Source organism: Camponotus floridanus, unplaced genomic scaffold (assembly GCF_003227725.1).
Source record: "Camponotus floridanus strain SB8 unplaced genomic scaffold, Cflo_v7.5 scaffold164, whole genome shotgun sequence".
Taxonomy (NCBI): Eukaryota; Metazoa; Arthropoda; class Insecta; order Hymenoptera; family Formicidae; genus Camponotus; species Camponotus floridanus.
The window spans coordinates 325,024-337,753 of NW_020229286.1; the positions used below are offsets into that span (position 1 = coordinate 325,024).

At 32.7% G+C, this 12,730-nt stretch overlaps 1 protein-coding gene across 8 annotated transcripts in view; it reads left to right on the top strand.

Moving 5' to 3' along the window:
• The window catches only part of LOC105248518 (sterile alpha and TIR motif-containing protein 1), a 93,894-nt gene that overhangs the window by 54,113 nt on the left and 27,051 nt on the right, over window positions 1-12,730 (top strand). Inside the window, exons 1-2 of one of the 8 annotated variants that reach the window (XM_020026653.2) lie at window positions 8,421-8,567; window positions 10,160-10,406. The exons of 4 other annotated variants lie outside the window; for them this stretch is intronic. In XM_020026653.2, the coding sequence (XP_019882212.1) occupies window positions 10,314-10,406 (93 nt within the window). In that variant the 5' untranslated portion in view covers window positions 8,421-8,567; window positions 10,160-10,313. Of the gene's footprint in view, window positions 1-8,420; window positions 8,568-10,123; window positions 10,407-12,730 lie in introns of those variants that run through there. 3 more of the 8 variants (XM_011253346.3, XM_020026652.2, XR_002192424.2) reach the window with 3 other exon arrangements.

Consider the following 12,730-nt stretch of genomic DNA (forward strand, 5'->3'; position numbering starts at 1 on the left):
ATGTTATATTTTTATAGACAGACATATTTCGCACCTCAGACATCAGATATACCATATCTGCCAGGTTGATTCGTAAATAAATTTCGATTCGCTGATCTATCGCTATAATTTAGTTTGCAGATAAAAAGTAGAGAAAAAGTGCCTTCCATCATCGATATAATCCGTTTAATTTCTAGTCGTCGCGTGACGTCCGCAGAGGTGGGTGTAGAACATGGGGGTCTCGTGATTAAAAGCGGTCCGATGTATCTCGTCTCGTCTATTCATATTGTAATTCGTCGCGCGACTAAAAAAATATCGTTTTTTTCTCTGTCTCAGGTGAGTGCACCTTTAATTTCCATCTGAATCGTTGGTAGACTGGATCTCCGCCGTTTTTTGCCGGAGAGTCCTTTGTGTCGCGACGAATCCTGTCGTCTGGGTTTGTACAAATGCGTATTTTTTTTTCTTTCGCGATCGACCGAGTCGCCGATTCGCGTCGATTTTTCGCGTCGGCGCGAATGACTCTCCAAAGGACCTCTTTCAAGCCGGATAAGCGTGAACGACTTTTTCCCTTTTGAAAAATGAAACAAAATTATAGAAAAAAAGAGAATTTATATATTTCCTCGTTGCAAGATTTGCAGGAGGCGTGAAAAGTTTCGTTCTATGCGATAATAAAGATCGGAGCTGAACGTTATGTTACAAAATTGACACCTGATATTCGTATTAATTTTTTAGCTTGGGTATATAATTTTTATTAGGGAAGCGTGTGATTCAATTGTGTCGTATTTGTATGCGAAAGTCGACGGACTTATCGCTCGCCAAGTTGTCTGGTCATCATAACGGTGCAGCTATCCGTAGTACTGTCATGTACGCACAATGTAACGACACGCAAGGCAAGACCCGGGCATTCCACTTTCGCAAAGTCGCGATGAGTCATCGTGAAGACGATGCGTACGTTACGCATGCATCCGCACCCTTTCGCGAGTACGCTCGATGATACATCTCTCGTGCCAACGCGAATTGCTCAAATATTCTTTCCTACCTGTACAGAATCAAATTGATTTCCTAATTATCCTCATAATTTTGAGTGCAAATTCACGCGTAATTAAAAGATAATTCCGAGTTTAAAAAGGCTACAAAATAATGTTTTAATTATGTGTCTCATTTTTTCCAATCACGTTACATATGTGATATCGTAAAAAAAAGATACACAAAATAGATGAGTGATGTAAATTGCGTTGTATTTATACGCGAAGGTCAATGGACTATCGCTCGCCAAGTTGTCTGATCTCTCTCTGTTTTTCTCTCTCTCTCTCTTTCTCATCAAAGCGATATATGTAACATAAATATAAATATTCACAAAGAGCAGCAATGAACCTTGCTTGGCAGTATCGATCGAGTACGCATCGTCGATAGACACGCACAGGTACGCAATAGCCTCGAGCTTACTTTGGAGGTGAGAGGTTGGGGGAAGGAGATTCTAGACTTCCCTCTCTCTCTCTGTCTCGCTTTTACAGGGCTTAACCGTGCTCGCGAGGCTGGAATTCCTTCGTGACTCATCGGCATTCGCCGCCCGAGGTTGTCCTGGACCCCGACTAACTGGGAACCCGCGTACCCCGCGTGTCGTGTTGTCTCGTTCACTGTGTTTCCATGCACGAGAGGCGTGAGTCATCGCGGCCGAATTTCTGCCCCTTCGATATTATCGCCCTCAGCGAAAGTTTCTTTTGAATTGCGATATATCGAGATCGATGACGAGAGCAATTGCTTTCTTGCACGCGACGTCAAAGGCGGTCTTCGTGTCTTATCGTCTTTTAATCTCTTTGACGGATATTACATGCTTGGTGATTACCGTTTTTTTTAATATGTACTTTGCAGAATTTCTCCGAAGAGTTATTAATCCAGTTATTATTAAATAATAACATAAAAAGATAATTATTATCTGGAATAATAACTGGAATAATAACTCTTCAGAAAAATAGTTAATAATTATCTATTTTATATTGAAAGAATATTATTCAGGATGTTTGCAGAATGTATTTTTAGAATATTTCAGGATATTTTCAAAATGTATATGTATTTTTTTACGTAGAATACTTTTTAGAACACTTTTAAGACAAATAATTTTTAAAATATTTTTTAACAGAGCTATAGTAGACTTATCCAAAACAAAAGGTGATAAATAAATTTTCGTCTTCCAAAAATATCTCCAAAATTTTTTTCAAATCTTTTCTAATATTAATTTTTACACAGAATTTCCAAGATATTTTTGAAATACGTGCATACATTTTAAAAATCTGTAAAATAACTTCTGGAAAATGCGTACATTTTTTCTTTAATTGCAAGTATGATTAGCAAGTGCGTTCCCTTTTCCTCGACAAACTAACGAGCGGGGTGATTGACCTTTTTCCCGAGTTCGAAGCAGAAGGATGTCAAATGACCGCACGCATTGCGTGTTCTTGATAACGTACAATACGATATAGGCGCGCGCTTCTCTCGGTATCGTAAATGGCGACCTTGAACTTCCTGCTCGAATGATTCACGAGTCTTTCATTCATCCTCTCGTTCATTCAAGTCTGCTCCGATCGTCCCGAACAGTTTAGCGCGAGATGTGCATTAAAATACGTAGCTTGTTTGTTTGATTTTCAACGGATGCCAGTCTTTAATGTAATGATTTCGCGACGAGATTCTCTTGCGAAAGAGATTTATCTTGCACGAGTTCAAAGAATTTAAAAAAAGATTTGTTTTCAGACTTTCTGAAAAATTTTCACGAAGAAATCGCAAAGAATTTGAGGAAAATTGGTTGATAATTAAAGTTATCGAATTATCTCTCTGGATTTTATTATGCATCTGAGGACCAGCATAAATCGATTTTTTCATAATTATAATAGATTATTTTTATTTCTAATTTTAACAGTGATCTTTTGCAGTCTTTCAAATTAAATTTATTTAAAAGATTTAATTAAAAGATCAAATTATACGATTCATTGTAGGAACAATTTGCACATTTTAATTGCACAATTAATGCTCCGATTGATTCGAGATTACCTCGCTATTTTTAGATATTAATAAATTTTCAAAATGAGAGATTCGTATCATATTTATATTTTTAAAGAAATCTTTATGATTCATATAATGTATACAGACGCATAAAGATTTTGACTGTGATTTCTGCGAGTCATCGATAAATATATAATTAACAGATGATTTCGTCGCAGCTATGACATAATGCGTATTTTCAGCATATTTGCATAGTCGCGATTGCGATAAATTTTTCGCATGACAGATAACACGGAAAGAAAAAGAGAGAGGGGGAGAGAAAAAAAAGAGACGCCTATCAAGATGAATCACTCGTCTCTTGTCTTAGAGCTGCCTCTTCAAGTATGCAAAGATATCTCGGAGATATACGCGTCGTGTGACTCACCGACCTGACAACGTACGATCACCTGTACGAACCTGTAAACTGTATGCTAGATATCTATTCATAGCTATTCGTTTGAAAAAAAAACTTGAATACTAGATTATCCGTTTGAAAAAATATTTTAGTAAACGAGAAAGAGAGAACATATTATATTTCACACGAAATCGTGATGATTCAAGCTATATTTCTAGTGAATAGTTCTATTTATGTTTGAAAATATTCTTAATATAAAAACTATTTTTATTTACATCTGATTTAGTATGAAATTACAAACTTATCAATAACAAATAAACAATTTTTTTTCCAAATTAATGCGTGATTATTAATTGAGATATCTCTGATAGTGCAAATTATTCTTGCAGAAAAACTATTTTTATTTACATTTATTTGTTCTGGTTTAGTATAAAAATGATAAGCTTAAAAAATTGCCAATAACAAGTAAACAATATCTTTTTTCTAAATTAATGCGTGATTATTAATTGAGATACCTCTGATGGTGCAAATTATTCTTGCAAATTCAAATATTCGAGATAAATACACGATGTATTATCGCGCGGAAATGCAAGAGTAAGAAGTAATTAAGTTGCTCAATGTGTGACGGGGTAATTAATAAGAAATGTCTAATGAGTCACTCGATCTCTCTCGCCCGCGCCTTGCAACAGATCATCCTTTCCCGCGAAAGAGCCACGATCCCAGTCGTAAATAGCGACACGAATGAAAATATTATTCCCCTTCTCATGCTCGCGGGTCTGCCTTATCATCGCCTCGCAGAAAACCACGTACACAAGCACCCTCCGATAAGGAACCGTGATTCATAGCGAGCCTCGAGATAGAGTTACGCGTGTGACCGGTTATTATGAGACTCGTTATGTATCATTACGTTGTGTTGCTTGCATTATACACGCATAACTTGAGATATCGATTAAAATAACGTGTTCGGAAACAACAGAGAAATAATAGAGATTATTACGACGTGTTATTCATACGTTACGCGAATGATCATTGAATCATTATTTTCGATCGATGCATCGAGCTCGTCGAGCGCTCAAGTTCAGTTGCGAATCGACCGATCGATCGATTGAAGTGCATCTCGATTTAGACGCAACACGTCCAGGAGCAACGAGTGCAACGGCGAGGAAACTGATGCGCTTTTAAGCCTGCATAGACGATTAAATTATATTTCTGCAAGAGATCCCGCAAATATGTCCGAAGCGAATTCACACGTCGATATGTACTCGCTCATTCTTCTTGTTCAAGTGCATTTTTACGAAAACTGCAAATAATAAACGCAAGTAAATAAACGCAAAACTATTAATAATTTTTATATAAAAAATTATATACAAATTTTAATATTATTTATTAATTTTAATATTATAATATAAAAATTATCATTATCATATAAAAATTCATCATTATTAAAAATTATCAATACAGTTATTTTGCAGTCATTTATATAGTTATATTTTATATAATTCCATATAATTTTATATAAATATATTAGAAAGAGTAAATTTATTAATTATTTAATTATTTATTAATTGAAATATAACTTTTATATTTTATTTGATATTTTAATTGAAATATAACTTTTATATTTTATTCATTTCATTTTTATTCCATTGATTTTTCATTATATGCGTTTATTTTAATTATTACTTGCAGTTATTTATTACATACGCCGTTTATTTCTTCCTATATTATTTATATTATAATCGTAGCAAAAAGCAGTATTGCAGTATTCATTTATAAAAGAAAAAAAATATGTTCTCACGAGTGCGATGTAAGAGAAGGGGATAGGGGGAATCCATGTCAGCTGATGCGATGCATCGGAGATAATTATCTGAGAATGAAAATTCTTGGGGCGGTAAATGCCTGGGGCGGTATCGGAAAAAAGAAAAACAGGTATATTTTCTAGAGAATTCCCCAGAGTTATGCCCGGCATCCTAATAGAGCAAGTTTACCTGTCTCCTTGCGCGATCTTTGGATTAGTGGCAGAGAGGTTCGATGTACCAGATGCTATGCGAACTATTCGATCTAATCGATCCGAGGAGGTTGTATACCTGGTATATCTCTCTCTATCTTTCTCATGAGTTTTTTAATCTTCGCCTCTTTTCGCTCGTGCGGATAATTATGCCATTTTTTGGCTCCATATGCAAAATTAATTTAATCAGTTGTTTCTCGCAATTTTTATAATTATTTCTATTATTATATCGATATGTGATAACGAGTAACGAATTTATTTATTTATTTAAATAAATAAAAATAAAAAAGCTTGCATATTTATAATAAATTATATTTAATATATAAATTTATAAATATATATAAATTATATTTATATATATTTATATATATTTCAGTCTGTCAATTTTTTCGAGTTGAAGAGAGACGTTGATTGTGCACAAATATTTATTTATCGATATTAATACGCGCGAGAGATTTAAAGTGGAACAATAAATCAATATTTCCGGAAGTGACGAATGTTTAAATTCATCATCTAGATGAGTCAATTTTATTTTTGAGAGGCTCAATTTCATTTTCGCCCGCTTACATATTACGTGGCACTGAAATTTCTTCGTTAGATCTTGATCGAAATGCGAAATTGCTTTTTCGTAGCAACGTTATAAATAACATTGGGTAATTAACGGCGATTTAGTTACGACTTCTTTTGTGTTTCAATAAGAATTATGACATCCTTGACTTTTGAAAGTGAGTTAAAATCCGTCGCGATGGTCGACATGACAAATATAACATTTGTTAATCGTTCTTCTCAAGTTCAGGGTTTTGATCTTTTGAATTGCCAATAGACGTTGCGAAGCTAAAACTTTCATTAATCAACATATTTGTTAGTCGTCCTTCTCTTAAGTTCAGGGTTTTAACTTTTTGAATTGTCAATGATGTCGCAAATAAGCTTTTTCTCTCTCTTTCTCTCTCCTCTCTCTCTCTCTCTCTCTCTCTCTCTCTCTCTCTCTCTCTCTCTCTCTCTCTCTCTCTCTCTCTCTCTCTCTCTCTCTCTCTCTCTCTCTCTCTCTCTCTCTTATACACACGACATTCATACACACAGTACAGTTTTTATAAATATTTATATAAATAATAAGAAAAAATAAAACGAATTTTTAATGTTAATTTTCATTATATTATTTTATTATAATACGATTTATATAACAAAATTTATATCTCATTAAATTTCATATTGTAATATTTTTTTTACTTTATTGAATTAATTATTGATATAAAAGTAATATAAATAAAAGATAAAATATTAATATATATATTCTATATATATATTCTTTGTGTTTGAAAAACATTTAATATATTATATTTTAAATATCTCGGAAATAATATATATTTCTCTTTATCAAATTTAAAATACGAAAATCTCTTATTGTCAATTAAAAAAAGTCATAAATAATTAGCAGATTTTTTTTATTTTAAACATTTTAGATGGGCAACATTTTTTAAAGATAAGAAACATTTTAAAATATTAAAAAAATATATTTTTATGAGAAATTTCTGATTCTATGATTAAACACGAGGATGGTCGAAGTAGAAGTTGCATCAGCGATGATGCATCTCATTTAACGATGCTTTTGTCTGTCCAATTCAACGGCATACGGTAGTATGATCATTCTCTTACATCATCGATTGAATGAATGGACCCCAATGGCTGTTCGCGACCGCGCTAACTTTGGTTAATAAGAGGAAACGAACACGGATTGTGCACTGATTTTGGCTTTATTTAGCGTGCGTTGATTACGTGTCGCTATCGACTCGACATGGATTGTGTCGATTACGTCGACAACATAAATGAGCAAAGAAATAACATGTTAATCGGTCTGCGATTCCAAGAATCCGGGAATAAAACATGATTAACGAGGCGCCGCTCGTGTTTATGGCAATGCCATATCAGGAATCGTACGGAAATCGCATTTGAATTCTCGATATACTTGTATGAAATTGTAAAAGACGATGTGCGTGTCAAAAAAAAATATATATAACAATAGAATAGTGAATTAATAAAGATATGGAAAATTAATTAAGAAAATAAAAATCATATTATAATTATAAATATAAAAATAATAAGCATACAAAATTAAAGAAACTGTATCTGAATTTTTTTATGAAAAATTATATAAAAGACGTAAATTACTAGCGAAAAAATCGAGTCAAAAAAAATTTTTTAGAATAATTTTTCATGAATTTAAATTCTCTCTCTCTCTCTCTCTCTCTCTCTCTCTCGTTAATATAATATATAAATATCTTTTAATACCCCACTTTCGGAGGCTTTTTGTCGGACTGAATCCGAGAGGCGTTCGGGAAATTTCTTCGACGAAGTAACCGCACATTTGCCCGTATTTACACACTGAATATCTTTACCGAGAACATTATTCTCCTCCTCTCTTCCACACTTTAGCTATACATGCGGTGAATCACGCACGTACGATTCTCAGAAGAAGTTGCCTATTACGTGTACCGCTATTACGACAGCCCCTCCATTCAGAATGGCAGATTCAGGCAAATTTACAGTCCATCAAAATGCAAATATAATTGAAAGATTAGCTGCAATAGTAGTACGGTCGCGATTACGTCATCATCGAAAGAATAAATCTAGTCATTCGAATAGCTTTAGGTAATTAATAAGAATAAAGAAAATTGGAAAATCAATTTTATAATTAATGCTAAACTTGATAATTAAATAAATTTAAATAAGGGAAAATTAGATAAATTTATCATACTTATATAACTGTTATATTACTGTTTGTAATCTTCTAATAATTTTGTAACTTTTAATTTTCTTTATTCACCTTAGTGAAGTAAATCGAAGAAGTAAAGAATGCCAGGTATTTCTCCCTCGAGTCCGGCACTATCTTTTTACCTCAAGTGACACCTGGCCCTCCTACCGCGATTATCTCTTCCTCCTCCTCCTCCTCCACCTCCTACAGACCAGCTGATCTCCGACCGCCATTATCGTCGCAACGACAGCGAGTCTTCCTCGTCATCGTAAGGTCGTCATCGTTAGTAGACGCATCAACTCGGTTGACAACGGACGTGTATGAATCATCGGTTCGATAATACGATATCCAGAAATCGCGCCTATAAATCGACAGTATACTCGCGAATCCCGAGCAGTGAACAGCAATTTTTTTGAGTGTGTTCGCCTCTAAATATTGCGATTGTACAGACATGGTTTTTTTCTCTCTATTTATTTTTCACTAGTCATGAACACTAACTTCAATATATTAATTTAAAGCTTGAAAATAATTTAGTTTAACGAAATAAAAAATAACAATTAATACACAATAACGAAATAGTTATAAAATAATAACGAGTAGTTATAAAATATTACATAAATACATAAATATTACAATAATACATTTGCTTGGAAGGAAACACCTGAAAGAAAATATAATAGTTAAGATATCTTCAGCTTGTAATTCAACAATTAAATTACATTATTAATTATCATTATCTGCAGCTAGTGCAATCGTGTCGTTTAATTAAACAGTGCCAAGTTCGCGATTGACAGTTGTTTGAAATCGCGACCTCGCGTAAAAATCCTCATTGACGAGTAAAAGGAGAAACAAGAAGGTATTCTCGAGATGAAAACGCATCTTCGACGCGTGCACACGCATCCTTATGTATGCGAGACTTGTCGTCGTTTATGGCACCATCGACTACGTGACTTCCTCGCGGAAACAAAACAGACATTTTATTTTTTTTCCATCTAATTATACGACACTCGTTCTTTAAAAATTTATTACGGTTATCGCTGAAAATTTTGCTTAATTTAAAATTAATTTCAAATAATTATTACATATATTATTTGCTATTATTGTGATTATAAATTGAATAGAGTTTCGCTGATACATCTATCGAAAATGCACGTCGATCGAGAATCGTTCGTGACAATTATATAGACTAGTTTCCTCAAAGCACTTGATAAAGCACGTTTGCTACTCGCATCGCGAGAATTCCTTGTTCGCGCATAAACAAGTCATCGTATTTAAACAGCTGTTTCGCGACGAATTATTACTATGCGAAAAATATGGAACTAAATATTGAACTTGTTCATAACGATAGTTTCGCGAATATTATTTTTAAATTTTCAAGTTCGAAAATCGCTTCATTTCCGAAGGAATTAATTCTCTATAAAATATTTTATTCATGTCTTTTTAATAAGGAGGTGGTTTTTTTTTCGTTCAAAAATTTATAAATTATTTTTGTTCTTCGAATTTTTTCTCACAAGATTAATCATTCGTTACATATTTGATTTCGAAACACCGGAACTCGATAACGACCTTATCTACGATTATGCGCGATCTTTTCCCGCATGTCAATAAAACGTTGCCGACATCAACTTAGGAATTTAATCGAGCAGATTCCCGCGATCTTGAGCCTCGTCCAATAGACATTCCGAGAAATTACGGGGGGATCGAATATCGGGTTATATCGATAACACGATTTATATAGAACGCTTTATCATCACTCGCTTCATGTCAATAAATTACAGCATGTTAAGATATCCTTTCGTGAAGAATCATTCTGTGTGTTGATCTTGCGTGTCGTGGGAAACTTGTCTCGACACATTTTCTTACGTCAACACCGATATTTATAAATCACGCTAAAACAAGCTGTCGATTAATTAAGTATCAGGCAAAGTTAAAAACAGAGAATCGAGGCAATTATTTAATTTATTTCACTTTTTTCGTATTTATCTTATTTATAACTGATGAGAAAAGTATTGAAGTTAGAGTTTCGATTGAATAGACAAGAGGTACTAGATTCTTCGAGTATTTATATCAACAAATTCTTTCGTTCAGACTTCACGAGAGTAAACGTCAACAAACGTGAGCTGTGAGTGTGAAAGTGCGTCATAAATTGCTCCGAGTATTTAAATTCCCCTGAAGATCTCGGTTCATGAATGAGCGTCGATAGAGGATTAAACATGCTGCACAAGCATGGAAGCAAGTCGCACGGCGCCGTGTACAAGGGCAGAGGTGCTTTCTTGAAATCAGTAAGTTGTCAAAATCACACGTACCTCATATTTTCGCTACTTAATACTTTTTTCAAATTTTTTTTGAAAAAGAAAGTTGTATCCAACTAAATACATTTTTTCCAACTAATACATTTTTTATCATTCCTTTTTACTTAATCTGTTCGAATTTTTTTCCCGTATCAAACGTCTTTGGTGCAGATCGTCGATCTAATCGCGACGTCATATCTGTACGTCACGAGGGAAACATTATGTGACATCATCGTGTTAAAACGACGAACGATGTCATAAAGCATCGACCTCTCTACGTTACTGCGTCTTTGAGGGGGAGTTTGACCCCCCCATTGACGGACGACACGTGCGGAAGCACGTGTACTCGCGTGCGGGTCAGATCCTCCTCATTGATGACTAGTTGTGCGATGATTGTCGGTGGTCGAACTCGCGACTCGAGTCTAAAATCTAGAACTTGTCGATACTCGCCTTTTTCAGCCTCATTTTGCTCCGTTTTGCTGCATCTGAAATTAGACGGATGCGTATTTAAGCTTTAGAAAAGGAAGAGTATAATTGATAAGGTTTTTTTTATTCAAGAACGTGTGTCATAATTTTATAAATCGCCGATAAAAATAAAAGTGATTTTTTTACAAATCTTATAAATAATATATTACGTCATTTTTACAACTTGTATGTTAGGAATGAATGCTGGAAGTTCTTCAATGATTATTAAACGGAGATGATTTAACATAGATATATATTCTTATCGTGTTTTGATTGATGAAATATCTGTTATGATGAATGCAATGATATGCAAGATATTCCTCGAGAGCTTTGAAGAACTGGAGGAAACTATTCGTTACACTCTATGCTTATAAAAGCTAATAATAATGAGTACCATTCTTTTTTTTACATTGAATTAAAATTAGATGCAGCAAAATATTTTTTCTTCTTTGTTTTTATGACAAATATCTATAAGAAAATATTACATATTACATGATTTATATTATTTTATATTAGTAATCACAGATTAAAATCACAAGTTAGATAAGAAAAGATTCAAAATCTTTATTATTTATAAAATAAAAGTTATAAAAAAATCCTAATTTATCAATAATATTTTTAATTTACACTATGATTTGTTAAGAATTAAAAAGTAAAATAATTTTGGAAAATGTTCATTTTAGTTTCCATTTCTGTTTTTCTCGGAACAATTTACGAGCTTTTCACAAATATTCATCTTTGCGTATCGATTTTTCTAATAAGTTAATCACTTGATAAATAATGATAATTTCCGAAATATTGCATAATATTTTATCTTTTTTGCTTGAAAGAAAAATCAATCTTCTAAAAAATCAATTTTAAAACTTATATTTTCCTGAATTTTTATCTATTTATTTTATTCATAATAATTAAATTATTTTATCTTAGATTCATTGTAAGATAATTTTTATTTATCGATGATATTCTCATTTATATCGTTTATGCATTCTTATTGTTTTTTAACTATTGCATGAGCGCCGATAATATTGGTGATAATATCACATTTCGCAGACAGCCTTATCAGATATGATTAAGTTAGGCTTGCGAGTGTATTTTATGACGCAGAAATATATGGCACAGGTGTGTATGATAATTATTTTTAACGACACGCACGTTCTATTTTTTTTTTTTGTTAAAATTTCATTATCAATAACGATGAATTTACTTGAGAAATTTTACGCTCTTTATTTTTCGCAAACGATTATTTCACTGATATATCAGCGAAATATCAAATAATTTAAATATCAAATAATTATTCCACTGTCTGACTCATCGGGCTACTCGAAAGGATTTTTTGTTCACTTGTTTCAGTCTCAAATCATTTGTCGATCAGTCGTCAAATCTTCATGTCTAATCGCATTTCTTCGAACATTGAGAGAGACAGATATTTATTCTTAGTAAAAGATATGAAGAAGGTGACACAAGATTTTTGCAAGAGATTTATTAATTTTTAAATATCGTAAATATATCTGAGATTTTATAAGATTTTGTAAGAAAAAGATAAGAGAATAATCAGAAAACATTTAAATATGGATGTTAATTGAATTTGAATTTTAGAGATGATCGAATCAATTTGAGATAAATTTTTATAAAGCATTTTACTATTTATGCATTTTACTTATTTGATTTTTGCTGAATTTTTGTCTATTCTTTATTTTTAAATGCGATTGTGATAAGAGAAAATTGTTTAATTTTATATCTGTAGTCTTTATATCTTTAAAATAAGCAGCGAATAAAATTAAATACACCAGATTATTTTTTTATTTGTTTAAAAATTTAAAAAAATTTAAAAACTCGAAACTCGTTTGTAA